Raw genomic sequence first — 27,781 nt, forward strand, 5'->3', positions numbered from 1 at the left:
GTGGACTGTTTTTCGGATGTACCGGTTTGCCGAAATCAACATCAGTTGGCACGTGGTGTTCACGTGATATACACTTGTTTGGCTGTGTCAGGTGGAGGATATACCACACCATTTGGCTTTATACTTATGCAATCAAACCCAATTTATATTTATGAATCGTACGTGTTTAAAAATCTGCAATCAAACCCAAAGATCCTCCACGTATTCCAATCTCCTCCCAGCAATTTTTTTTTGTAAATATCTTTCTTAGAATGCTCAACAAATGTATTATTATTTTTCTCTTCCCTTAAGGAACTATTTTTTTTAAGTCCTGTGGCAAGTGAGAGATTGAAAATTTGGTTTATTCAAAAGTTGAACAGGGAGGAACTACAAAAACAGTAACATCGCCGAGAAACCTCGGCCAGCAGAAAAGTAGTGTTCTCCAAAAGGAATAAATTAATGCTCAAGAGCAGAAGCAAGTAAGTTGTGAATTTACTAAAACATCAGTAAGCAGCCTGACGAACTGCCTAATACAACGCTGCTTAGGTTTCGCAGCAAGCGACGAGTAGATTCCTTCATTCAGTAGTTTTCACCTTTCAAGATATGTGACGAGCGTTAAGACAGGAGACTGAAGCTCCTCAAATGGAGGTCATGTAAAGCCTCGCAGTAGCAAATGGACCGTGTGTGTGTAAACTGTAAGCATCCACTGCTATTGTTTCCGGGGAAAAAAATAAACCCGATTTGGACATTAACAAAAATAACCGAGGCCCTGTCGCACAGGCTAAAGTTACCATACATATTTTTTTGTAAAAACCAATCAGGTAGAATTTATTACAACACGTGCGATTCCACGGACGTTACTGAGAGACCACACAAACGAGTCGTCAATAAATGTATGGGAAGATGCGATATTTCACGCGGTTGCAATAATCTTCCCACGCAGCTCCGTACTTCTTGCCACACTGGTTGGCATCCCGAGCCTCGCGGTGGACCAGCAGACCCAGGAAGTAGAGTACGTAGAAGTAGGGCAGGATGTGAGAAAAGCCTGTAAGAGAAGAAAACACAAATGGGTTACGGATGCCGTTCCACAGAGCGATGCACTTAATCCATAATAGTTTTTTTTTTGGGTTAGATCGTGTAAATAAAAATGTGTCATTAAACCCGCCGCCACCACCCCACATAGCCAACTAGTAGGGTTTGTCACGTAAACAGAACGTGCCAATTCACATGCACATCGCCTTTCCCATTTGTCCCATTGGCGGTTATAGACATCCACAGTCTGCCTCAGCAGCAGAACATGCTTTCCCACCTGATGATGGACGCTTGTGTTGCGCCCGAAACGTCGTGATTTGTTTCATGTTATACCCTACGTGACTTTACCGAAAGAACCAAAAAGTATCCACGGGCGTTTAACACGTCGGCCTTTCGTGAGCCAATATCATCCAGAATAGAGCCTCATCAGGTTGGTTGTAATTACCAACGGAACTTCACGGTACTCGAATTGTGAATATTGTGGGGTGGGTTTACTCTCCAACACACAACCGGTTAGTGCTGTACTCGTAACGAATCGGCACGTTTTGTATACGTGACGAACCTTACTAATTGGCAGAGGTGGGACAAAGTCATTGTTATGCAAGTCCAAGTCGAGTCGCAAGTCATCAAATTCATGACTCGAGTCTGACTCGAGTCCAAGTCACATGACTCGAGTCCACATCTCATAGGTGGGACAAAGTCATTGTTATGCAAGTCCAAGTCGAGTCGCAAGTCATCAAATTCATGACTCGAGTCTGACTCGAGTCCAAGTCACATGACTCGAGTCCACACCTCTGCTAATTGGCTATGTCGGGTGGTGGTGGTGGCGGGTTTAAAGCCACATTTATATTTACGTGACCTAACCCAAAAAATAATTAGTCACGAAAGCCTCCTGCGAGTTCAACGCTTCACTTCAGTTTGTGTCTCGTGTTTGTTCGTTTTGGTTTTGAGGCAGCGCAGCGATGGGCGCGTGATTTGGAACTATTCCTCAAGATTACGTGTTACACTAATACTGTGCATGGAAAGCAGCAAACAAAAACAGAACCAGGGCATCTGACCAAACTAGAGAGAATAAGGGCAATTTGAAGGGATGGGTTTTCAAAGCAGACTTACTGTCTTTCCGACAGACCTGTTCTTCACCTGAGGACGGCTGCTTGCGTTGTGGCCGAAACGTCGTGAGAATTATTTTATTGTTTTAATTTTATTATTTCCCTTCTACGTGACTTTACCGAAAGAACCAAGAAGATGAATCCCTGCAGTCACAAATGCTTTAAATCGAAATTTAGACTTACATTTATTTAACTGCTGATAAAGGAACTAAACGTGATTACACTTCTAATCGAACTACTTCATCTGACAGTGGTGTAGTAAACAAAAACTAAAATGTTCCTCATGGGCAACTGGCTGTGAGGAATGACAGATAATGTAAAGTAAAAACTAAGCCCATATTGATTTTAAATAATAAATTTCAACACATTACCACTAAATCCCATTTTCAATATAAGTAAGTCCTATTTAAACTAAACTATTTTTACTTTAGCAGGTAAGGCCCCACTGAGCTATGCAGCTCTTTTTCAGAAGCGACCTGGCTACAACTGACAGCTCAACGAAGTGGCTTATCGCGTGGACATGTATTGCAGCTAAATACTCTAAACGCGTGACGTTGATTCTAAATGTGGAGGGAAAAACCGTAGGACCCGGAGAAAAATCCATGCGACCACAAAGAGTGAGACACGCAAACTCCAAATATACAGCAGCAGGTGTCAGGGTCGGGATCGAATCCACGACCTCCTGCATACCAGGCGAGGTAGTCAACATCTCCTAGCCACTGTGGCGCCCAGTGATTCGCAATATTTGCTAATCAGCTGGGGGACAAGACTTCTGCAGTATGAAAGTTGACTACGAAACATCAACATTCTATTCTTGTGTGTGGCCACAACACAAGCAGCCGTCCTCAGGTGAAGAACAGGTCTGTCGGAAAGACAGCATCTGAATGCTTTAAATCGAAATTTGATAGAGGAGTTGTTAGGAAGTAAGGAGTTGTCCCTTGCTTTTTATTCGACGCGTGTGCGGCGATGGAGCAGCCATCGATCGAGGGTCGAATTCGAACCGCGTTGTGTGATCGGCATCGCGCTCGCTGAAGGTGTTTGCCTTCAGGGAAGTCGTGTCCTTTACACGCAACTGCGCACAATTCTGAGTCACTTATAACTTACTTATTGCCAATTATGGACTCGGACTATTGTCCTATCATCTCATAGAGTCCCTGGCACGTAACAATATGCTACACAGCGGCAGTGGGGGTCACAAAATGCTGATTTATTACTAATAAACCCCAATGATCCGATCGAAATTAGGGATTTCGATCAGATCATTGGGGGGGGGGGGGGGGTGGCACGTGCCCCACCCCGCCAGTGACACCCCACTATCCAGGCCCAGCTCGATCCGCTAGGGATCTGCGATCTTGTCACAGGCTCTTCTCACTTTGTTACGTGGGTCCACAACATCCCCAGGAGCCTGCGGAGGCCAAAGGGCAATCTGGGGCAATGGACGGGCACGTGCTAGAAGAAGCTCAACAACTCAGTTGGACTCACTACACATACACTAGCATAGCTGTCAACCCCTTGTCAGTGCCTACCTTAGTACAGACCAACTCAGACCTTATTGGTCACCCCGTGCCCTCATAAATCTCAACGTTCATCCCATAAAGTCCCATCACAAGGGAGAAACACAACACAAATAGACAAAACTAATGTTGCCCGTATTGAAACGGCTGTACGCCATATGGACCTGACAACTCAATTGCCCTGTTCACGAATACGGCTAAACCGTGTGGGTTGACAGGTGTGTGCACGTGTTGGAGCAAGAGGAGGCTGTCACGTGGCTCTGTGGCTACGTGGGCTGACGTTCGCTCACGTAACAATGACAAACACACGCGTTTATCTTTCTTGCGTATCTGGTGCTCTAATTGTACGACAGTCACGTGTAAAAGCATTCAATAATAATAACAAACAAAAACACAATTGATAACTAAACGTCTTGTACATCTGCCCATTTTCAGAAGGCACCTTCCTAATTTTGACAAGTTTCCAGAGGGGGAGGCGGGCGCCTGGGGGGCGCCTGGGGGGAACTCGCAACGTTCACTGCGAAACAGACGGCGCACGGCGCATGGTGGCACGATTACGGTTGTTACGCACTGCAGCAGTAGTACCCAGGGCGGCCGCTGGATTCGAACCGCTGTGCCGCTGTGCCGTGTAAGTAAGCGTGGCGAGTGGTAGCGACGCTGTACGTAAGAGTGGGGGTAAATTACCGTCCGCTCTCCTATAATGCGGCAGGAGCAGCTGCACTCCTGAAGAACACCGCGTTCAGCATCCAGCAGCATTCCTACTCTCTCGACTTAGTTACCCATCCACTCGATCGCGTTGCGGATCCAATTCGCGTCCGCGTTGTGAAAAAATAATGCGCTCCCCAATTAGATTCACCGTCGCATTACTATCCCATTCGCGTGTCATGACAAGCCGCGCTGGGGGAGAACGGTCCATGAAACAGCAGAAGTGTAAGCGGAGGGCGAAGCTACTGACCGCACGGCAGCGACCAGGACAGGGCCATGACGAGGTCTCCCAGGTAGTTGGGGTGCCTGACGAGGCCCCACCAGCCCGACACGAGCAGCCGCTTGCCACTTGCCGTGGGGATGCTCTTCAGGTCTGAAGCGCAGAAGCGAACAGAGGTGAGGTGGGGGGTGAAACGGTCGCGTTGCCACGACCCCTCGCTCAAACCAGCAACACGGCGGTGCACATCAATACTGACTGCCCCCCAGAAGTCGCAATCGGGTACCCGATACCCGTACCCTACCCGATACCCGGCTACCTGTACCCGGTCGGGTACAGGTAGCCGTTTGCGACCCTGGTGTGGCCGGGTAAGGAATCAAAACCCGTTTGCGACCTCTGCTGCCCCCCCCCGTCCCCCCCGAGCTCGCAAGTGGAAATTCCACATTCCTAAGGATGGTGCACCAGTCTCTATTATGTGACAGCTGTTGAAACTGTCAAGGTGCATCCCTGAAATTTCCTTGTTCCTGCCGCTACTCATCAGAATTTTTACCAGACTCTTTCCTTCTGCTGGAGGAATCCGATTAGCTATAAAGCTCTTCATCACAGATGTCCAGTCGTGAAGGACCCCTCCAACTAATAAGAGCTCTGGAGAGCCCCTGCCGAAGGGCATTTGTGGCCGACAAGGATGTCTTATCCATAAGAGGTTTTCTTTTTCGGTGAGATCGGGCTTCAGGAGAGAGTTCGTGCTGTTGGCTGTTCCTCCTCCTCCTCCGTTTAAGCAGCGCAGACTACAGAGGGTTTACTAGGTGGTCCATGGTTTGGGTTGGCATGGCCACAACCGCACTGCTACTGTGGCCTGTCTTTCTTGTCCATAATAAAGGTTTTTGGGTGAGATCGCGTAAGTTGAAATGTTAGTGCGCCTTTTGGCGTCATCTGGTCGAACACCATATGAGACTAGGCTCTAAAAAAAGCTGTCTCTGGTGTGGACCAATCAGTTTGAAAAACAATGCATACATTATCAGAGTATCGTTTTTGTTTGCATTTGACTGCAAGTATTGTGGTTAATGTAAGCATGATTCCTTGCAAAAGGTGTCAGTTTTGTTGCCAGAAAAAAGGGGAAAAACCCTATTAGTTGAAATGTTTTGTAAAACGCCGCCACCACTCGACGCAGTCAATTAGTAAGGTTTGTCACGTAAACAGAACGTGCGAATTCGTGACTAGCACAGCACTAACCGGCTGTGTGTTGGAGAGTGAACCCACATGTGCACCACGCGGTGACTTAGGCAGCTGCTGGTCAATCAGAGCAGTACGCGCCATGTGGTCTGTACGTTCGCGCGTGCCAATTGGTGCGTTTCGTCGCTCAAATTCTACTTGAATCGGTTGCTGATTTTTTTAGAATTATCATGTATTTATGTTCAGTATGTTGAACTTCTTTTGCACCGTACATAGCCAACCGTGCTACTCAATAGGTGCGGGGCAAGGACTACAAACGCAACACTATAAGCAGTTTGAAAGAAATGCGTTTTCAATCTAGATGATGATTTAACAGTACATAGCTCCGAGTGGCTTCCTCGTTTCGTAAGGAAGAGCGTTCCAGACGGCCGCAGGAGCGCATCTGAAAGTGGGCGATGCAGTGGCCATTGTCTTTGTTCGATGGCCAGCCACAAGCCGCCGCTGAGAGGATGAGCGGAGTTTTCTTGATAATTTACGCTCCTTGGTGAGATCAGCGGGGTATCGTGGTTCTACTGGAATCGGTTGCTGATTTGTAACTTTCAGAATTAGCATGTATGGATGTTGAACTTCGTTCTTAACGTACGTAGTCAACCGCACTATTAGATAGGTGCGGGGGAAGGACAACAGACTAAAATTAAAAAGCAGTTCTCAAGAAATGAGTTTTCAAATCCAGCAAATCTAGAAAGAAAACAAATGTCTCTAGAGACAATCTTGATTTGACTTGCTAGTTTACCAACAACAGTCTAAGAACCGCCAGTGGGCGCTCGTGAAAAGGCTCGACCGATAAAACCGCTTACGTGAGACGGCGTGGTCGTTAGGGTTCCTCCGGAAGGCATTTTTCTGCGAGTTCGCTCCCCGGAAAATGACGTAGCCAACACCTGAAACGACCACGGCAGGTTGACAAGGAGACACAGCCGTATGCGCGGCAGGCAGTGTGCTGGTATAACGCGGCGTTTGCATTCCGGTTTAGGACAGAAGAGTAAAGAAATGCGTAGTGAATGAGTCTCGAACGGAGAAGAACATCAAATGAATTGACACTGAAGATAGAAGGTTATAAGCATCGTGTGAGTCTGGCGCACAGGTGCAATGTTAGTTATCCGATTGATTCTTGTGAGCAAAGAGGTGTTTACCTCCATTACTCTTCTTTGAACTTCCTTGTGTGTAACACGGGGAACTTATTTATATATAACGTCACATCTAAAATGTCGTTTTTCTTCTCCTTGCTACTCCATTTAATGTTAAACTAACGTAATAAAAGTGTATTATTCTCTTTGTGGTATCGAAGGCCACTTTGGAGATGTTCCTAATTATCTGTGTCATCCCAGGATGTAATTTTGATTTGAATACACTATTTCCCCCTCTGTGCAATTTTTCCATTGTCATTAATTCCAACTTGCCTGGTGTTTGTGTCCTCTTAAGTGTATTCCACTACCTCCGTGTCAACTCCTAACATTAACTGCAGTTTGTGTTTCTGCTATTTTCCATCTGCTAGAGCTTCTTGTAAAAACAAGTGAATAATGAACGGGACAGATGAAACTTCACGGACAAGGGAATGCGACTGGGCCTCACTCCTTCACTTCCATCCGTCTCAGGGCTCGGCAACCAAAACAACAAGAAGAGACAATTTCTTCGAATTTGGTAAAAAAACAACCAAACATTTCGAGAGGCGCAATGCACGTAAATTTCGAGATGGTACTTAATAACGTGAAACCATATTTTATAATCACAATTTGAAGAACAGCACACGGGCGAAGATTTGTAATGCTCCATTACAAGTCATTACAAGTCATTTTTGACCTTTTAGACGTTCACCGTTTATCAAAAACAATGAGGGTTTTTTTTTGTACTTTGCAATTACAGGTGCCTGGAGCCACGAAGTGGTCCTCAAAGAGCCGCATGCAACTCCGGAGCCGTGGGTTGCCGACCCATGATCTCTGTCTGGATATTCCAATTCAATTATCGTATTTTTTGTGTTCCCAGTATACATTGCTAACAAGGTGTGCTTCTTAACAGAGAGGACGAAACGTCGTGAGAATGTATTTTATTATGTTTTATTTTTATTATTTTATTATTTCCATTCTACGTGACTTTACCGAAAGAACCAAGAAGACAGAGGGGACTTGTTCGCCTGTGGCCGCACCTACGGCATTAAAGCATCTTGCACATAACCAATGCCATGTTTCCGTGACCTACAAATCAACAGTGAAGTTCAACCTGTGGACCCCATCCCTTCCCCTTTAGGCCCCTCCCCTTCCTCTGTAGGCTCCACCCCTTCTTCACCCTCCCCCCCACCCCTTCCCACGCAGAGTAAGTGATGGTGAGGGTTGTGGAAGTGGGGCAGGGGGGGGCAGCAGTGGTAGTAGTGGGCAGGGCCAGTAGCATTAGGGGGTGCGGCAGCTTCACGACTACAGCCAGAATCACTCAGAGCAGCAGGATAATGATAGATGTCTACTCTACTCAGCAGCACCTGGTTCTTGTTGACAACAGCAACAAACCGAGAGGCAAACTGGTTGCAAATAAAGCCACGGCGACACTTACCCTTCACGACACAAATGAGAGCGGCCGAGGCGTAGCTGATGCTCTGAGGGTGGCTGACGAGGTAGTTGGCCTGCAGGCTATAGACGAACGGCACCCAGGCTAAATCTCCACACACGAGCATGAAGCCAAATCCATCGTGCACGATGTCCATCGTGGTCAGGATGCACTCCTGAGAGGTACGGACACCCGTGGTTGTTAAGCACCCCTCGCAATTCAACGACACTTGCCTTGGCTTTATTTTTATCCCGCTAAATTATAAAGAATAAAACATTGCGCAGGTTTTTAATCCGGCTGGGTGGCAACTTTGTGCGAGACTCGCCGTCTCAAAGTTCACAAATTCGAATTCCGGCTGGAACCGACTCAAGTTTAATGTCAATAAAATGAGTACCAAAAAAAAATGCAATCAACATTTAAATATTCTCACCTCATTCCATAAAGCATCCGCTACGTATATGAACTGAAATATGATGACGAGTATGAGTGGCAGTGAAGGGCCAGTGCCCTGTTGAATTTCCTTGTGTAGCATGGCCAGGTTAATGACCATCTGCAAACAGAAGAGAAGGTGGCTGCTTAAACAGAAAAGATAAACAACAGCGAGGAATCTTCTTGGTTCTTTCGGTAAAGTCACGTAGAAGGGAAATAATTAAATAATAACAATAAAACATAATAAAATAATTCTCAGACGCTGTCTCCCCGACAGACCTGGTCTTCACCTGAGGACAGCTGCTTGCGTTGTGGCCGAAACGTCGTGAGAATTATTTTATTATGTTTTATTTGTATTATTTTATTACTTCCCTTCTACGTGACTTTACCGAAAGAACCAAGAAGATGAATCCCTGCAGTCACGAAAGCTTTAAATCGAAATTTAACAGCGAGGAAGATGACCCCGTTCAGCCTGTAACAGACTGTTGGGGCACGTGCTGTTAGCGAGCAGCACCTGTGAAGACCGGCATGGCACATGAGAGGGCGTTGGCGGCCAACACCACGGCCGACCGTCTTTGTCTCCCCATTACTGATGTTTACACACCATACAAGGTACTCATTTGAAGCTGAGTAGAGCTAGGGGAAGCCCACGACTAGTTCAAATAACGTATAGGCAACGTTTCAGCCAATAGCCCTTGTTCACAGCAGATGGATTATGACATTGCGGTGTTATTACAGAATGTGTTGAGTTTTATATTCTTAGGTTTTTTCGGTAAAGTCACGTAAGTAAAAAATAAAAATTAATAAAAGTAAAATAAAAATATAATAAAAATCACGACGTTTCGGAGGCAACACAAGCCTTCAGATGCGCGCTTGCAGATGCGCTTCTGCGGCCAGTCTGGAATGCTCTTCCATCCGATATTAGGAAGTCACTGGGAGCTATGCACTTGTAAATCATCATCTAGGTTGAAAACTCATTGCTTTAGAACTGATTTTTGTGTTTAGTTTATTGTCCTTCCCCCGGAGGTCCAATCAGCACGGTTGGTTACGTATGGTGCAAATGAAGGTCGACATACATACAATTCTGCAGCAGCACCATATACAGTAGCTCATTTACAGGGACAGGTGTCTTTAGGAAGTAGGCATGTTGGCCAAAACATCAGGAATATCTCAGCAACAGTAAACAAAAAGCAAGTCAACATTTTTGCTTAACATGTTATTATTTTACGCAAATCACTGTTTTAACTCTGCGATTAAGACGAGAAAACACTTACCCAGCCTATCAGTCCTGGGCGAAGTTCACAGAAATATTTGAAGTCAAAACTGCCGATTCGTGGATTTAATTCGTGACCCATGAAAAAATCGTAAATAAAAAATCCTGCAAAAGAGGCGACGTGAGGTCGTGCACATTAGTCGATGAAGCCACGTGCTGAGAAACACAGAGACATTTGTAAACACAGTACAGTCATATTTGTTTGGTGCAGAATCTGATCGTCACAAAGACATCGTCTCTGTCTCTCTTCCAACACTTGCTCACAATGTTCTTTCAAACTGCGTGAAGCTACGAGGAGAACGCCTGGCCCGATCTTGTTTAGTCTTTCTGATTGGTTTTGAATACATGGGTGTGAGATGGGGTAGAGGTAAATATTCATATTTAGGGCGCCGCGGTGGTGAGATGTTAACTGCCTCGCCTGGTATACAGGAGGTCGTGCGTTCGATCCCGACGCCTGCTGTATATTTGGAGTTGGCGTGTCTCTCTCCCTGTGGTCTTGTGGATTTTTATCAAGATCCTCCGGTTGTTCTCTCCACATTTAGAATCAACGTTGCGCATTTAGAGTATTTGGCATCGATAAATTTCCACGTGATAAGCCACTTCATTGAGCTATCATCTGTGGCCAGGTCGCTTCTGAAAAAAAAGCAATATCGCTCAGTGGGCCTTACCTGGTAAAATAAAAACAATACATAGCTTCGTTTATCATGGGACCTTATTTGCCAGTATCAAAGCATGCAAATAAGCAAAGGTTTTACCCTTTCTGGTAATGCAGACTTCATTCCTTGCAAAAGGAATCTATTTGGTGTTTGAACACCTTAACACCCGTTTCACTGCCAGAAAGGGTAAAACCTATTCTGTTTTTTCATGGCCAGCCCAGTATCAGCAATGCAATTCAATAATTTGTGAATTGCTGTGCCATGCATACGTTGCTAATGGAGAGCCTGGGGGAACACTCGAGTTATTTATGAAATGGATCTTATCTCTGAGCTAATTCCAAGAAGGGTGTGCCGAGCGCATTGTATATGCGCACAGGCTGTGGCATTTGTGAACCTCACGAATGTCACCTGCTCCAGCACGGACACTTCCCCACTTTCTGGCTTGTGCGGGGCTGAACTCAAAATCGCGGTGACAGGGGGTGACCCCGAGCCAGAATCCGAGCCAGCCATGAGGGATTGCAGAAAACCATTTTGAGCGCGTGGCTCTTTGTGAGAAGTATCTGCGACCGGGCCACCCTGAGGTCAGCCCAGTTCGAGAGATTTGCAAAACGGAGATCTCCTTTGCATCCCCCAAACTGAAGTTGAAACCATGAGCAGACTGGGGCCTTCTCGTCCGTGTCACCTGGATTGGGGGAATCTCTGCCGAGGGCAGTCGGGGGGGAGTCCGGTTCCGTTGGGGCCTTTAAGCTCCACCTAAATTAATTCCTCTTTCAGAAAGCGTATCCTATTTTTAACTCGGCCACTTCTTACCTATCCCACTGTCCCATCGTCATTGTATTTACGACAAGCGCCTTGAGATTTCATCATGAAAGGCATCACGGTGGTGAGATGTTAACTACCTCGCCTGGTATACAGGAGGTTGTGGGTTCGATCCCGACCCTGACAATGCCTGTATAATTGGAGTTTGCGTGTTCTCTCCGTGGTCGTGTACTTTTTCTCCGGTTCCTCAAGTTTTTCTCTCCACATTTAAAATCAACGTCCGTTTAGAGCAGGGGTGGGGAACGTCTGGCCCGCGGACCGTACAAGGCCCGCGAAATCATTTGGTGTGGCCCTGCCAAGGCAACCGCAGGCGGGACTCGAAATTCAATAAATCTAGGAGCGAACCTGGAAAAGCAGTTTCAAGTAGCGACATCATCAATACCAGCTAACATCACACGCCTCGCCAAAGAGAAGCAGTTCCAGCCATCACATTAGGGGTGAGTTAATTAAAAGTTTGACCAAATATAACGGACTCATTTTTAAGTTGTTTATTTTTGTATGGCCCACGAATGATGTTATAGATATCCAAATGGCCCTTGGCAGAAAAAAGGTTCCCCACCCCTGGTTTAGAGTATATGGCTGCAATACATCTCTACATGATAAGCCACTTCGTTGAGCTATCATTTGTGGCCAGGTCACTCTGAAAAAGAGCTGCATAGCTCAGTGGGCCTTATCTGGTCAAATAAGAAAAGTTTGTATACTCTTTGGCTCTTTCGGTAAAGTCATGTAGGTAGACAAATGCTTACCCCGAGCTCTCATACTCTGATGATGCATTGTCTTTGAATTATACGCCTTTTAGCGTCATCTGGTCCAACACCATGTGAGACTAGGCTCTAAGAAAAGCTGTCTCGGGTGTGAACCAATCAATTTCAAGGACAGTGCATACATTATCAGTTGTGTTTTTTTGTTTGCATTCCGACCTCAGGTATTGTGGTCAATGCAAACATGACTCCTTGTAAAAAGGTGTCAGTTTTGTTGCCAGATAAAAGGGTAAACAAACCAATTATCAATAGATCGCAACACAAGCAATTGACGATTGCTTGTGTTGCGATCGAAACGTCATGATCTATTAATTTTCTACCTACGTGACTTTACCGAAAGAACCAAAGAGTATGGATTCCTGCAGTCACGAAAGCTTCAAATCAAGAACAAAAGTTTGGTTTAGTTTTTTAGCTTAAATAAACGGCAATTATTATTAAATTTGTACGTGAATAGCTGTGTGCATATCGTGTAGTTATATGCTTACCTGAATTCCCAGCAGTTGCCAGCTCTGACTCGGGCTTATTCAATGAGCGGGCGTACAGGTAAGCGCTGAGCAGTAACGAAATCAGTATGGCTGAGAATGCAAACTGCAGCAGCCGGTCATGAATGTACGAAAGGTCCAATCCGTAATACACAGCCAGGCCAAGAGTTGCCAGAGTAATGATGAAGGCTTGAAAGGCTGATGAGAGAGGACACAAAATACGTGAATGCCGACACACTCAAGTAAAAGAACGCAAGGCTGGATGCGGTGTAATAGCACGAATCTAAGACCTCGCCATTTTCAAGATTATACTCCATCATCACAGAAAATGATAGCGTAGGCGAACCTTCTTGAGGCAAATGGCTCACGCAGTTGGCTGTTCTTTAGTTTACTCCAGAGTTTACGAGAGTTTACTCGAAATAATGGCCACTGCGTGGATCGTTAGCCTCCATACCACGCATAAACAGATACAGCAGAACCCCTCTGAGCGACGGTAATTGGTCCCACGAAACCGTCGTTCAGTCATTTGGTCATTAAGCGAATTTAGGAAATACACGTTAACGGCTTAATTAATTACGTTAGCATCAAAAGTTACCCTTTTCACCCAAAAGACTTATAAAATTTTAACAATGGATATTATTATATAAAGATACTAATAGCATTATAAACACATACTATTAAAAGAAACATGGTGAATCAATGCATTCATTGATATTTACTATACCTACAACAGCCCGTCGTTAACAAGGGAATGGTCGGTAAGGGAACACATTGAGCGCTATGGAGGCACTATATTACTATACACTACATTATACACTACACTATACACTACTATAAACTACACTATACACTACACTGTACACTACACTATAACTACATTATACACTACATTATACACTACACTAATATACACTACACTACTATACACTACACTATACACTACTATACACTACATTACATTATACACTACATTATACACTACTATACACTACACTACATTATACACTATACACTACACTATACACTACTCTACACTACACTATACACTACTATACACTACACTACTATAAACTACATTATACACTACTATACATTACACATTGGGCTACATGGAGACCCGTGGTTAAGTGATTAGTCGTCAACAGGGATGCTCGTTAAGAGGAGTTCTACTTTATAAACACAACGAGTTTTATGCGAGTACTGCAAAATATATAATTACTTACCGTTTATTTTATATTTAAGCTTCTTCCCATTCTTCAGAGACAATCCTTCTGCAACCTGTGAACGATGCACGATGAACATTAAAACATTGCCATGCAATGTGCTCGCATTCTGCTCACAAGGAATGTACCCACGAAATCATTTTAGCCTCGAGGGCTGGCTTACATAAGCGGTTGCATTATAATGGAGATATATCAACACACGTGCCGTGTCCTTTCTCAGAGACATTCACGATCGTGGCCTTTTTCCCTTCCTTCTATTTAGCTCTGTCGTGAACTTTGTATCACCAGAGTCAGTAGACACTACGTACACGAGTCAGAGGATACTACTGACTCTATTGTATGTAGGGTGTGTAGGTGTGTATAGAGTCAGTAGGTAGTAGATACTACTGACTCTATTGTATGTAGGGTGTGTAGGTGTGTATGGAGTCAGTAGGTAGTAGATACTACTGACTCTATTGTATGTAGGGTGTGTAGGTGTGTATGGAGTCAGTAGATACTACAGACTCTATTGTATGTAGGGTGTGTAGGTGTGTCTAGAGTCAGTAGATACTACAGACTCTATTGTATGTAGGGTGTGTAGGTGTGTATGGAGTCAGTAGGTAGTAGATACTACTGACTCTATTGTATGTAGGGTGTGTAGGTGTGTATAGAGTCAGTAGATACTACTGACTCTATTGTATGTAGGGTGTGTAGGTGTGTATAGAGTCAGTAGGTAGTAGATACTACAGACTCTATTGTATGTAGGGTGTGTAGGTGTGTATGGAGTCAGTAGGTAGTAGATACTACAGACTCTATTGTATGTAGGGTGTGTAGGTATGTATGGAGTCAGTAGATACTACTGACTCTATTGTATGTAGGGTGTGTAGGTGTAGAGTCAGTAGGTAGTAGATACAACTATGCCTACAAAGTAAATACATTTTATTTGGAGGGGTGGGTCAACAATTGTTGTAAACCTGTTGGATCAACTTTATACCCCCACATTTAGGGGGGGGGGGGCTCCACTTTCTCTAACTTGTTGATTCAGGCCTTCTGAAAGGCTCTCTCATAATTTAGTTGATGGACTGATGGACAAACGGAACGCCGGGATTTTACAATTTACAAGAGATCCTCCCAGTTGCAACGGGCTGCTCATATTGCTTTGGTATTTAATTTGATTGTCAAAATAACGGTGAACTTTTGTTACTTTTACATACAATTGCCCAGAATTTGATTATCATAAACAATGTTACGTGTATCACTCAAATGACACTTCTAGAAACACCACACGAGATGAATTTGTTCTCAGAAACGATGCCATCTTCTTTGTAACGCTCTTCCATACAGGCGAGAGAGAGTGTGTCGCAGTGATTCCGACAGGAAGAGATGCCGTCTGTAACCCAACTTAATCAGCTTGGAAGCAGACCACACGACACACGCACACGGCAATGCCCCGATCAAGGCACCGGCCTTAAAAAATATAAAACAGGAGTCGTAACCTTTTAAAATTGAAAGGTACGGAAGAAACATGGTTAAACGTTTGCACCTGGCACCATTCTTAGGTACCATCGGCGTTTCTAGAGCCATCGCTCCCCTGCCGCGATTGTGCCTGTGGGTTGTTGGGCAGAACAGCATTCCTTTCAAACTGGTTTCTCCACAGATAGGAGAAAATTGACGCAGCTGAGAGAAGTGAAGGGTCAGTGCTAGCAATGTGATTTAACAATACTGCGCTAGCTGCGGGAAGGAAACAGAGAGTAAAATTAAATATTAAAAAATACTATTTTTTTAAACATGCTTTAATGAAATGTACTGTCCTAGCTGCCCCTCTCCATGCCCCTTCCCCCATCCCCCACCCCTCGGCGTGGCTCCTAAAGGCTTGTCGTGACGTCAGGGACCACGTGGTGATTTACAGGCAACGTGAGTTGAGCGTCGACAATTAGAGCCGTAAAAAAGATTGTTTAAAAATATATTTTAAATTTTAAATGATAGAAATAGTATTGTCATCAGTTTGACACACCTACACCAAGTTTACAGTCGATACGACATTGGGAATACGGTTGAAATTGAGTTACAAGATTTTAGGATACGACAACACACAGAGTAAGTTAAATAAAAGCGTGTAAAATGTAAAAAAATATGTTTTGGATTTTTTATGATAGAATATAGTATTGTCATCAGTATGACATAGCTATTTCAAGTTAGCAGTCGATAGCACATTGGGAAGTGGGTAAAAATTGAGTTACAAGATTTCTTTTTTGAGGATACGACAACAGACGGAGTGAGTTAAATAAAAGCGTGTAAAACCACACGGCCTAAGACCATCGCGGTTGTGCCGTGCCGCTCTCTCTCCGATACGTTTTCAGATCGCGCCACGGGAGGCGTTCCGACGTTTCGCTCCGGCTCCTCTTTCAGTGGCACTCGACGCAAGCTGATAACCCACTGGGGTGGGTGGGGGGGGAGGAACTAAAGACGGCGCAGCGGTTTCTGCCCCCGAACGGCGCGAGAGTGTGTGGGCCCCGGTCGGGCACTCACATGTCCGACGGGCAGCGTGTAGAGCAGCGCCTGGAAGAGCATCCACGCCACGCAGATGCCGAACACCTGCGCGTCCCACAGCCGGGCGAGGCCGCCGGGCAGCGCGGGCACGGACAGCACGCCGCTGTCCTGGGACCCGCACAGCAGGATGAGGTACAGGGTGGTGCACGGCAGCAGCACCAGCAGCGCCACGGAGCCTGCGGGGACACGGGCAGAGGCACCGCGGGATGATGCGGCGGCGTCGACGGCGGCGGCGGCTGACGGCCGGTTGAGCGCCGGGCGCGGCGTCACGAGTTCGTGCTCTGCACGGGGTTCGGGTTTCCTGCGCTTTGTCAGTCTCGGAGACGAGTCGGTTCCACCGGCGTTTGAAATGCAACGCTCTGACCGCGTGCCCTGTGAACACGAGCTTTGTGGCTCGTCGGATTGCTCCAGTGTAAAGATGCTAATTCGGATTCAATATCCCGATTCGATATTGGAATGGTGTGCCCAAACAGTATGGGAATCGTTGATGAGTTTTTAAGCTTTAATGTTTTCTTAATTGCACTTTTTTAAATCATCGTTTCTTAAATGTATGCAATTGGTTGTTGTGGGAGTGACGTCATCACATCTATCCCTCTGTTTAAGGAACGAAACAGGAGGATTTCTCCACAACTCTGGCTGTCGCCTGATGAAGCTGGTTGTAATTACTGGTGAAACGTCATACTCAGATTGTCAATGTTGTAAATTTGCTCTCCAACACACCAGTTAGTGCTGTACTAGTGACGAATTGGCCACGTTCTGTTTACGTGACAAACCTCGCTAATTGGCCGTGTCGGGTGGTGGCGGGTTAAACGACACAATTATATTTACGCGATCTAACCCCAAAAGAAACCTATATCGTGGATGAACATAAATGTCTCAATTTGTGCGCCAGATCCTTGCCCAATCCTGGCAAGCCGGCTCAAAGCGCTCAAGAAACCAATGTACATCCTGCCACCGGTAAAACCGAATCCATCTCATTCCGGTTATAGTGGACCTGGAACATTGAACGTTATCTTGTTGGTCTTGTTCACATTATCTAAATACTGTACTGGCCAAAAAGAAGATAACCAATATGAATGATTTGCATCCATTTGGACAAAATAACAATGCAAAGGTCAAGGGCGGCAGCGATATAAAATCGTTAAATAATCTCATAAATCACTCATAAAAACGATGTCATATAGGTTATATGATCCTTATGGCGTTACCCCGGGGTACCAAATAATACGAAATGGCCGACTCAATTAAATATTGTATTTCAGGGACACTATTTTTTCAAGAGGTGTACTTAACTCCGCGACTGGGGTACCAATCAATTTGAAATCAGTGCCACACTCAGCGATGTCGAAACGCAGCGAGGGCGATTGCGCTGAGACCCTGAACGCTCGTACGCACCGTGGTGGTGCATCGTGTACAGCCCGTCGAGATGAGTCGATTGCCGCATCACTGACCATCAACAGACTAACAGTGACTGCATCACGGACATAGTGCGAGAGCCGGGGATCGATGGTAACCCCGGGGTACCGCCATATCCATCACCCACCCAGCAAGTGTAAATGCGGCACGTGGATTTTACAATGTATATCTAATGTGGTAGGTGTGGTAGGTCCCGTGTCGTGATTTCCTTAAAGTGTCTGGAAGCAGTGCAATAACGAATTCTGAATGTGCAGCATGACACAGCCAAGTGGCTGAGCTCAGAGTGTGTGTGTGTGTGTCTGTGTGCCTGTGTGTGTGTGTGCACTGGGGAGCGGTAGTGTAGCGGTTAGCGCGCTGCGCTATGAACCCGGGGACCCGAGTTCGATTCCCGCTCACGGCTAACACCGGTGACGATTATCTGAACCTGTTCTGGGCCTACGCTAGGTTTACTCAGCCTCAAATGAGTACCTGGTGCGGTGTGTGAACATCGCCACTGGGGAGACAAAGGCGGCCGGGCGTGGTGTTGGCCACCCACCCCCTTCGTGTGCCGTGCCGGCCTTCATAGGTGCTCGTTAACAGCACTTGCACCTACAGTCTGTTACAGGCTATACGGGACATCTTTGTCTTTGCACTGGGTTTGTCTCTCAACGACCGATTTCAAGATCCGACTGTGGGCCCCCCTCCATTCTCCCGACTCACTTTTACTGAAATAGCTATGGATGGTTTTAACCCCGTATAACAATAATGTGTTAGGCTATGTAACGATATGAATAATTTCAGTTGCCCCGTATATTGGGTTTAGAGGAAGAGAGTCTCACGGTGACAGTGATTAATAAATAGATGTAGAGGTAACGATAATCACAATTAAGTTATCGTGCATCTTTGCCTCCAATGCGCATGTCAGCTAGCAAAACATCCTGGTGCTGTTCAGTAGCAAACACCAGCAGTAGCGCTACCAGATTTTACGCCGTGTGTTTTTTTCGGAAAGATAATATTTTCATTTGTAACAATGTGGTTCATTGCTGGAAATTTGTGAACAATATTTCTTCACGTGTTTTTGTACTCGTTCGGGGGCTTCCTTGCGGGCACCGAAGCGTCGCATAACGCTGCCACACAAACCCCACCAGCCCACCCCCATAGTCGGGTCTATACATGGGGTCTAGACAGGGGGTCTAGGCAGGGGGTCTAGGCAGGGGATCTAGACAGGGGGTCTAGACACGGGGTCTAGACAGGGGGTCTAGACAGGGGGTCTAGACAGGGGGTCTAGACATGGGGTCTAGACATTGGGTCTAGACAGGGGGTCTAGACAGGGGGTCTAGACATGGGGTCTAGACAGGGGGTCTAGACATGGGGTCTAGACAGGGGGTCTGGACATGGGGTCTAGACATGGGGTCTAGACATGGGGTCTAGGCAGGGGGTCTAGACAGGGGGTCTAGACAGGGGGTCTAGACATGGGGTCTAGGCAGGGTGTCTAGACAGGGGGTCTAGACAGGGGGTCTAGACATGGGGTCTAGACAGGGGGTCTAGACATGGGGGTCTAGACATGGGGTCTAGACAGGGGGGTCTAGACATAGGGTCTAGGCAGGGGGTCTAGACAGGGGGTCTAGACAGGGAGTCTAGACATGGGGTCTAGGCAGGGGGTCTAGACAGGGGGTCTAGACAGGGGGTCTAGACAGGGAGTCTAGGCATGAGGCACCCATTGTCTACGTTGGTGTTAAAACCGGGGAGCGCCGGGGGTAAGCTCAGCAGGGCTCTGCACTCCAGCGGTGGTAAAGCCACAGCGTGCTCAGCGTCGAGGTGGCGGCAATGTCACCACCTGCGGCAGCGACGGCGGGGGAGAGTCGCCGAGCTCGGGAGAGTCGGGGAGAGAGCGGCAGGCCTGAAGCGGGAAGTCCACGGCGTGGTGGGTGCGTGGAGGGCGTGGTGGGTGTGTGGAGAGCGTGGTGGGTGCGTGGTGGGTGAGTGGAGAGCGTGGTGGGTGCATGGTGGGTGCGTGGAGGGCGTGGTGGGTGCGTGGTGGGTGAGTGGAGGGCGTGGTGGGTGCGTGGTGGGTGCGTGGAGGGCGTGGTGGGTGCGTGGTGGGTGAGTGGAGAGCGTGGTGGGTGCGTGGAGGGCGTGGTGGGTGCGTGGAGGGCGTGGTGGGTGCGTGGAGAGCGTGGTGGGTGCGTGGAGAGCGTGGTGGGTGCGTGGAGGGCGTGGTGGGTGCGTGGAGAGCGTGGTGGGTGCGTGGAGAGCGTGGTGGGTGCGTGGAGGGCGTGGTGGGTGCGTGGAGGGCGTGGTGGGTGCGTGGAGGGCGTGGTGGGTGCGTGGTGGGTGCGTGGAGAGCGTGGTGGGTGCGTGGTGGGTGCGTGGTGGGTGCGTGGAGGGCGCGGTGGGTGCGTGGTGGGTGCGTGGTGGGTGCGTGGAGGGCGTGGTGGGTGCGTGGAGAGCGTGGTGGGTGCGTGGAGGGCGTGGTGGGTGCGTGGAGGGCGTGGTGGGTGCGTGGAGGGCGTGGTGGGTGCGTGGTGGGTGCGTGGAGAGCGTGGTGGGTGCGTGGTGGGTGCGTGGTGGGTGCGTGGAGGGCGCGGTGGGTGCGTGGTGGGTGCGTGGTGGGTGCGTGGAGGGCGTGGTGGGTGCGTGGAGAGCGTGGTGGGTGCGTGGTGGGTGCGTGGTGGGTGCGTGGAGGGCGTGGTGGGTGCGTGGTGGGTGCGTGGTGGGTGCGTGGAGGGCGTGGTGGGTGCGTGGAGGGCGCGGTGGGTGAGTGGAGGGCGCGGTGGGTACGTGGTGGGTGCGTGGTGGGTGCGTGGAGGGCGCGGTGGGTGCGTGGAGGGCGCGGTGGGTGCGTGGAGGGCGCGGTGGGTGCGTGGAGAGCGCGGTGGGTGCGTGGAGGGCGCGGTGGGTGCGTGGAGAGCGCGGTGGGTGCGTGGAGAGCGCGGTGGGTGAGTGGAGGGCGCGGTGGGTGCGTGGAGAGCGCGGTGGGTGCGTGGAGGGCGTGGTGGGTGAGTGGAGGGCGCGGTGGGTGCGTGGAGAGCGCGGTGGGTGCGTGGTGGGTGCGTGGAGGGCGTGGTGGCTGCGTGGAGGGCGTGGTGGGTGCGTGGAGAGCGTGGTGGGTGTGTGGAGGGCGTGGTGGGTGCGTGGTGGGTGCGTGGAGAGCGTGGTGGGTGCGTGGAGAGCGTGGTGGGTGCGTGGTGGGTGCGTGGTGGGTGCGTGGAGGGCGTGGTGGGTGCGTGGTGGGTGCGTGGTGGGTGCGTGGAGGGCGCGGTGGGTGCGTGGTGGGTGCGTGGTGGGTGCGTGGAGGGCGTGGTGGGTGCGTGGAGAGCGTGGTGGGTGCGTGGAGGGCGTGGTGGGTGCGTGGAGGGCGTGGTGGGTGCGTGGAGGGCGTGGTGGGTGCGTGGTGGGTGCGTGGAGAGCGTGGTGGGTGCGTGGAGAGCGTGGTGGGTGCGTGGTGGGTGCGTGGTGGGTGCGTGGAGGGCGTGGTGGGTGCGTGGTGGGTGCGTGGTGGGTGCGTGGAGGGCGCGGTGGGTGCGTGGTGGGTGCGTGGTGGGTGCGTGGAGGGCGTGGTGGGTGCGTGGAGAGCGTGGTGGGTGCGTGGAGGGCGTGGTGGGTGCGTGGAGGGCGTGGTGGGTGCGTGGAGGGCGTGGTGGGTGCGTGGTGGGTGCGTGGAGAGCGTGGTGGGTGCGTGGTGGGTGCGTGGTGGGTGCGTGGAGGGCGCGGTGGGTGCGTGGTGGGTGCGTGGTGGGTGCGTGGAGGGCGTGGTGGGTGCGTGGAGAGCGTGGTGGGTGCGTGGTGGGTGCGTGGTGGGTGCGTGGAGGGCGTGGTGGGTGCGTGGTGGGTGCGTGGTGGGTGCGTGGAGGGCGTGGTGGGTGCGTGGAGGGCGCGGTGGGTGAGTGGAGGGCGCGGTGGGTACGTGGTGGGTGCGTGGTGGGTGCGTGGAGGGCGCGGTGGGTGCGTGGAGGGCGCGGTGGGTGCGTGGAGGGCGCGGTGGGTGCGTGGAGAGCGCGGTGGGTGCGTGGAGGGCGCGGTGGGTGCGTGGAGAGCGCGGTGGGTGCGTGGAGAGCGCGGTGGGTGAGTGGAGGGCGCGGTGGGTGCGTGGAGAGCGCGGTGGGTGCGTGGAGGGCGTGGTGGGTGAGTGGAGGGCGCGGTGGGTGCGTGGAGAGCGCGGTGGGTGCGTGGTGGGTGCGTGGAGGGCGTGGTGGCTGCGTGGAGGGCGTGGTGGGTGCGTGGAGAGCGTGGTGGGTGTGTGGAGGGCGTGGTGGGTGCGTGGTGGGTGCGTGGAGAGCGTGGTGGGTGCGTGGAGAGCGTGGTGGGTGCATGGTGGGTGCGTGGTGGGTGCGTGGAGAGCGTGACGGGGGGCGGGAGGCTAGGGTAGGCCACCCTGCCTGCCGTACACCGTGGCTCCACTTGGTTGCCTGTGCGGTGCGCTTGTGCGTCTGCTGTTGTCCCGCGCGTGGGGATGTGTGCGTGACTGGTGACTGTGGGGGTGGCGGTGACTGTGGTGACTGTGGTGACTGTGGTGACTGTGTGGGCGGCGGTGTAGCGCTGAGCGCTGTGCCACGAACCCGGCGTGCCGAGTTCGATTCCCCCGCTCACGCCAACACCGGTGGTGGCGGTTATCTAAAGCAGTCCTGGCCCTCCCATAGGTCGACTCGGCCTCAAATGAGTATCTGGTGTGGTGTGTAAACATTGTCGCAGGTGCTGGCGACCCACCCCCGCGCCGCCCTTCATAGGTGCTCGTTAAAAGCGCCACCCCAAAGTGTATGAAGGCTATAAGGGGGGTCTCTGTGACGGACCTGCGTGGGGATCGTCAGTGTGCGGGGGGTTCCACGTGGTGTGCTTTCTTTCCTTTCCCGAAATTCTGCGCTTGCACCTCGCTTTCAAGCTTGCCTAGTCCCTTGTACGCACCCAGCCATTTGCTGGGCAGGGCCTGACCCTGCCGATGATTCCCAGAAGGTCAAAGCCAAAATATTATCAAACGGATAACAAAATGTTATCCACCGGATAACGTTATCCACTGGATAACGTTTGTATCTAATGGATAACGTTTTTGACGGGAAATCCAATTAGCCGATGGACTAAAAAGCGAGTTGTATTTATATGTGGAGACACAGAAACAGAGTGAGGCTTCCGTGCCCTTTCACCCATAATGCCCCACACAGCTGTCACTTACCTAGCGGGCCCCCAAACTCCAGCTCCTTCACCGCGGCCTTCCCCTGTCCCATAGTGTCCCTCTGGTGGTCCTTGTCTTTCACTTCTCTCTGCACACACACGCACATTGAAACAAGCAATACTCGTGTTATAAATTATAAAAAAAATTATTCTTGGCCGATAACCGTGCGCTCGGACAGATTTCAAAAGCCAACGATTGTTTACAGATCTTAAAGTAAATCTTCTTGGTTCTTTCGGTAAAGTCACGTAGAAGGGAAATAATAAAATAATAAAAATAAAACATAATAAAATACAATTCTCACGACGTTTCGGCCACAACGCAAGCAGCCGTGGCCGAAACGTCGTGAGAATTGTATTTTATTATGTTTTATTTTTATTATTTTATTATTTCCCTTCTACGTGACTTTACCGAAAGAACCAAGAAGATGAATCCCTGCAGTCACGAAAGCTTCAAATCGAAATTTAAAAGTAAATAATTAAACTATTTTTTTATCATTTACTAGGCAAGGCCCACTGAGCTGTATAGATCTTTTTGAGAAGCAACTTGGCCACAAATGGAAGCTCAACTTAGTGGCTTACGACGTGGAAATCTATCGCAGCCAAATACTCTAAACGCGTGTAGATTCTCAAATGTCGAGGGAAAAGCCGGAGGACCCACGCGACCACGGGGAGCAAAAGAGAACACGCAAACTCCAAGTATGTACGCGTCGTCAGGGTCGGGATCGAACCCACCATCCTCCGGCATATCAGGCGAGGGAGATAACACCTCCTCACCACTGTGGCGCGCCAAGATCAAGCAGCCGGGCAAGATGCAATAACGATAGCGGTGGACTAACAGCGCTGAGGCCTAGAGAGCCTGGGTGACAACAGTGCAGCCACCCTCTGCCGTGCGGCCTCAAACCGTGAGAGAGAGCGCACGGAAAACCCCGCAGCGCGGCCACTGCTGGGCAGTTCTCCCGACGTGGTTTTGCATTGTCGGTTGCAACTCCAGTTCAAGAAGCTCTGAGGCACACGGAGCGAGACGTCGCGACCCCGAACGAACACGCGGCTGGTGTACAGCCACGCAAACACAACGGCGCAGCGTCGAACAGCGTCTACAGCCACGCAAACACAACGACGCAGCGTCGCACAGCGTCTACAGCCACGAAAACACAGCGACGCAGCGTCGAACAGCGTCTACAGCCACGCAAACACAACGACGCAGCGTCGTACGGCACAAGCGCTAACACCTACGCAGCGGTTTCTAGCGACCCTGCTGTTTGGCGCAGAAGGCCCGGGTGCAGCTGGATCTCAACACAAGCGCACGTGAACATCTGGTCAATGAAATAGATCCCTTGCTGTGTAGTGCCTACGTGAGATTGGGCATAAAGTCCCAGCTGTCAGAATGAGGCTTTTTCTAGGAACACCAAGTGCAGATGGATTGCTCTTTACGCGGCTCTCTGCAGAGGTTGACCTTAGACTTTGCTCTGACGTCGCTATCGCAGCGATCACTCTGACGCGACCACAGTCCGCGCGCCTCCTGTCACAGCCCACGGGGCCCTGGGGCTGGGTGAAACGTCGGACATCGTGCCAGAAGAGAACGCTCTAACTCAAGTCCATGACACGCACGCACACTGCAACACTCGGCTCTAACACACGAACCGCAACACACGCTGCAGCACAAGCTCTAACACACACACTCGCACACATGTACGAACACAACAACCACAACCGCCATTCGCCACTAAATGGCGGTGACGTCACCCCGACGCTTGTGCCAAGCTAGGTGCACGTTGAGGCCACGTGAAGTGTCGAACGCCCGCTGGCAGGTCACGGGGCAAACCCAGCAGGTGCCACGGGTCGACTGAGATGACTGGCTGATGCACCACCTGTGCCCCCTACTGTGCCAACTTGCTGTGCTTTAGCCACCCGGCGCTCCGCTCGTTGTTGTGAGCGTCGCTCCTCCGCCCTCCGTTGTTGTTGGAGGGCGACTGCCTCCAACTGCCCAGTAGCGTCCTTCACGAGCCTCCTACACAGAGGCCGATCTTGACACCGCTGGTACCAGTCATCGGCAAGTCCACTCAGCTCCACGTCCTCCTGTACCACATCACTCCATCTCTTCTCTAGCCCGTGCCGCGCCCGTTTAGCCCCCTCGATCCGGCCGAACAAAAGCTGTTTCGGCATGCGGTGGCTGGGCATGCGGGCTACATGACCCAGCCAACGCAGCCTTGCCTGCCGGAGGAGCTCACCGATGGGACTTTGCCCAGATCTTTCAAGGATTTGTGAGCTCCTCACACAATCTAGCCTGGTTAAACCCAGGATGGATCGTAGACAGGCCAGCCTAAATGTTTCTAACCGGCGAAGATGTTCCAACGCACGCGCACGAACACACACGCTGGTGCTAATACACATGTTCTAACACACAAGCACTAACACGCATGTTCTAACACAGCACACATTTTATAACACACACGCACCAACACACGCACGTTCTAACATACACGTATGTTCCAACACACAACACACGTGTTCTAACACACAACACGCGTGTTCTAACACTAACACACAACACGCATGTTCCAACACACAACACGCATGTTCCAACACTAACACACAACACGCATGTTCTAACACACAACACGCATGTTCTAACACTAATATACAACACGCGTGTTCTAACACTAATATACAACACGCATGTTCTAACACACAACACGCGTGTTCTAACCCTAACACGCATGTTCTAATACTAACACACAACACGCGTGTTCTAACACACAACACGCATGTTCTAACACTAATATACAACACGCATGTTCCAACACTAACACACAACACGCATGTTCTAACACACAACACGCATGTTCTAACACTAATATACAACACGCGTGTTCTAACACTAATATACAACACGCATGTTCTAACACACAACATACATGTTCTAACACTAACACACAACATACATGGTCTAACACTAACATACAACACGCATGTTCTAACACTAACACACAACACGCATGTTCTAACACTAACAAACAACAAGCTTGTTCTAACACTAACATACAACACGCATGTTCTAACACACAACACGCATGTTCTAACACTAACACACAACACGCGTGTTCTAACACTAACATACAACACGCATGTTCTAACACTAACACACAACATACAACACGGGTGTTCTAACACTAACACACAACATACAACACGCGTGTTCTAACACTAACACAACATACAACACGCGTGCTCTAACACTAACACACAACATACAACACGCGTGTTCCAACACTAACACACAACACGCGTGTTCTAACACTAACACACAACACGCATGTTCTAACACACAACACGCATGTTCTAACACACAACACGCATGTTCTAACACACAGCACGCATGTTCTAACACTAATATACAACACGCGTGTTCTAACACTAATATACAACACGCATGTTCTAACACACAACACGCGTGTTCTAACACTAACACGCATGTTCTAATACTAACACACAACACGCGTGTTCTAACACTAAGACACAACACGCATGTTCTAACACACAACATACATGGTCTAACACTAACATACAACACGCATGTTCTAACACTAACACACAACACGCATGTTCTAACACTAACATACAACACGCATGTTCTAACACACAACACGCATGTTCTAACACTAACACACAACACGCGTGTTCTAACACTAACATACAACACGCATGTTCTAACACTAACACACAACATACAACACGCGTGTTCTAACACTAACACACAACATACAACACGCGTGTTCTAACACTAACACAACATACAACACGCGTGTTCTAACACTAACACACAACATACAACACGCGTGTTCCAACACTAACACACAACACGCGTGTTCTAACACTAACACACAACACGCATGTTCTAACACACAACACGCATGTTCTAACACACAACACGCATGTTGTAGTTCTGCAGCACCTGCCACCGTTCCACACCAAGCGAGTTCGCGACACCCTCACCCGCGATTCAACGTCCACGATCCACAGCGATGTCACGATTCGATTCGATTCCGTTTGTCTACGTTGCCCCGTGTCGTGCGCTCTCCGCTATCCCCCCAATCATTCGACACCTGGGACCCCCCCCCCCCGCAAGAGGTTGCTGCCCACGCGCGTCAAATACCGCGCACGATCGGATGTAGCGATGCAAGTCAAAGAAGAAGATTGGAGAATCGTTTGTCGACACCTTAGAATCGAGAATCGTTGAGTCGCGGCCCCCCGGCCTCACGCGCGCCGCGCCACTGCGCGCCCATTGGCGGCTCGCGCCCTCGCGACGTGACGTCACGAGTGGGTGGGGCGTGTCGCCACGATATGGCGATATGGCGATATCACCACGATATGGCCACGATATTGCCACGATATAGACGATTGCTACGATATCGTAGCGATATCGTAGCGATATCTATAACTTAGAATAGCTATTGTTACAATATCAAAGATCCTAGCGGTATCTTATATATCGTGGCGATATCATAAATATATGATATCGCCACGATTTGGCGATATTACGATATAGCGATATTACGATATAGCGATATTACGATATAGCGATATTACGATATAACGATATTTACGATATAACGATATAGTGATATTACGATATAGTGATGTTACGAAATAACGATATGAAGGTATGAAGGTATTAATATGAACATCGTATCGTGATGTCGTCGAGGGACTGGGACCAGACGACCCCC

General features: G+C 49.3%; 1 protein-coding gene across 2 annotated transcripts; it reads right to left on the reverse strand.

Annotated features, from left to right (window-relative positions):
- Window positions 1-320: 320 nt before the first annotated feature.
- On the reverse strand, window positions 321-27,155 carry LOC144941653 (delta(14)-sterol reductase LBR-like). Of its 2 annotated transcripts, none has more exons than XM_078868008.1 (11): window positions 27,048-27,155; window positions 23,056-23,143; window positions 16,473-16,669; window positions 13,965-14,019; window positions 12,745-12,939; window positions 10,025-10,128; window positions 8,752-8,871; window positions 8,328-8,496; window positions 6,587-6,667; window positions 4,590-4,712; window positions 321-1,024 (listed from the first exon to the last, which is right to left on the reverse strand). In XM_078868008.1, exons 2-11 carry the CDS (start codon window positions 23,105-23,107, stop codon window positions 864-866), a joined length of 1,257 nt encoding a protein of 418 aa, XP_078724134.1. In that variant the 5' UTR covers window positions 23,108-23,143; window positions 27,048-27,155; the 3' UTR covers window positions 321-863. The 2 variants fall into 2 exon arrangements, with proteins under 2 accessions (XP_078724134.1, XP_078724133.1); XM_078868007.1 differs by having other exon boundaries at window positions 324-1,024; window positions 27,007-27,066.
- Window positions 27,156-27,781: the final 626 nt, after the last annotated feature.

Source organism: Lampetra fluviatilis, chromosome 25, assembly GCF_964198595.1.
Source record: "Lampetra fluviatilis chromosome 25, kcLamFluv1.1, whole genome shotgun sequence".
Taxonomy (NCBI): domain Eukaryota; kingdom Metazoa; phylum Chordata; class Hyperoartia; order Petromyzontiformes; family Petromyzontidae; genus Lampetra; species Lampetra fluviatilis.

What these genes read in the sequence shown, in the direction of transcription:
- LOC144941653 (XM_078868008.1), bottom strand. Translation starts at nt 23,107, where the DNA reads ATGGGACAGGGGAAGGCCGCGGTGAAGGAGCTGGAGTTTGGGGGCCCG. An exon ending in ACACGCTGCCCGTCGGACAT is followed by an intron (nt 14,020 to 16,472) that starts GTGAGTGCCCGA and finishes CATCGTTCACAG; the next exon opens with GTTGCAGAAGGATTGTCTCT. An exon ending in GGCAACTGCTGGGAATTCAG is followed by an intron (nt 10,129 to 12,744) that starts GTAAGCATATAA and finishes CCTCTTTTGCAG; the next exon opens with GATTTTTTATTTACGATTTT.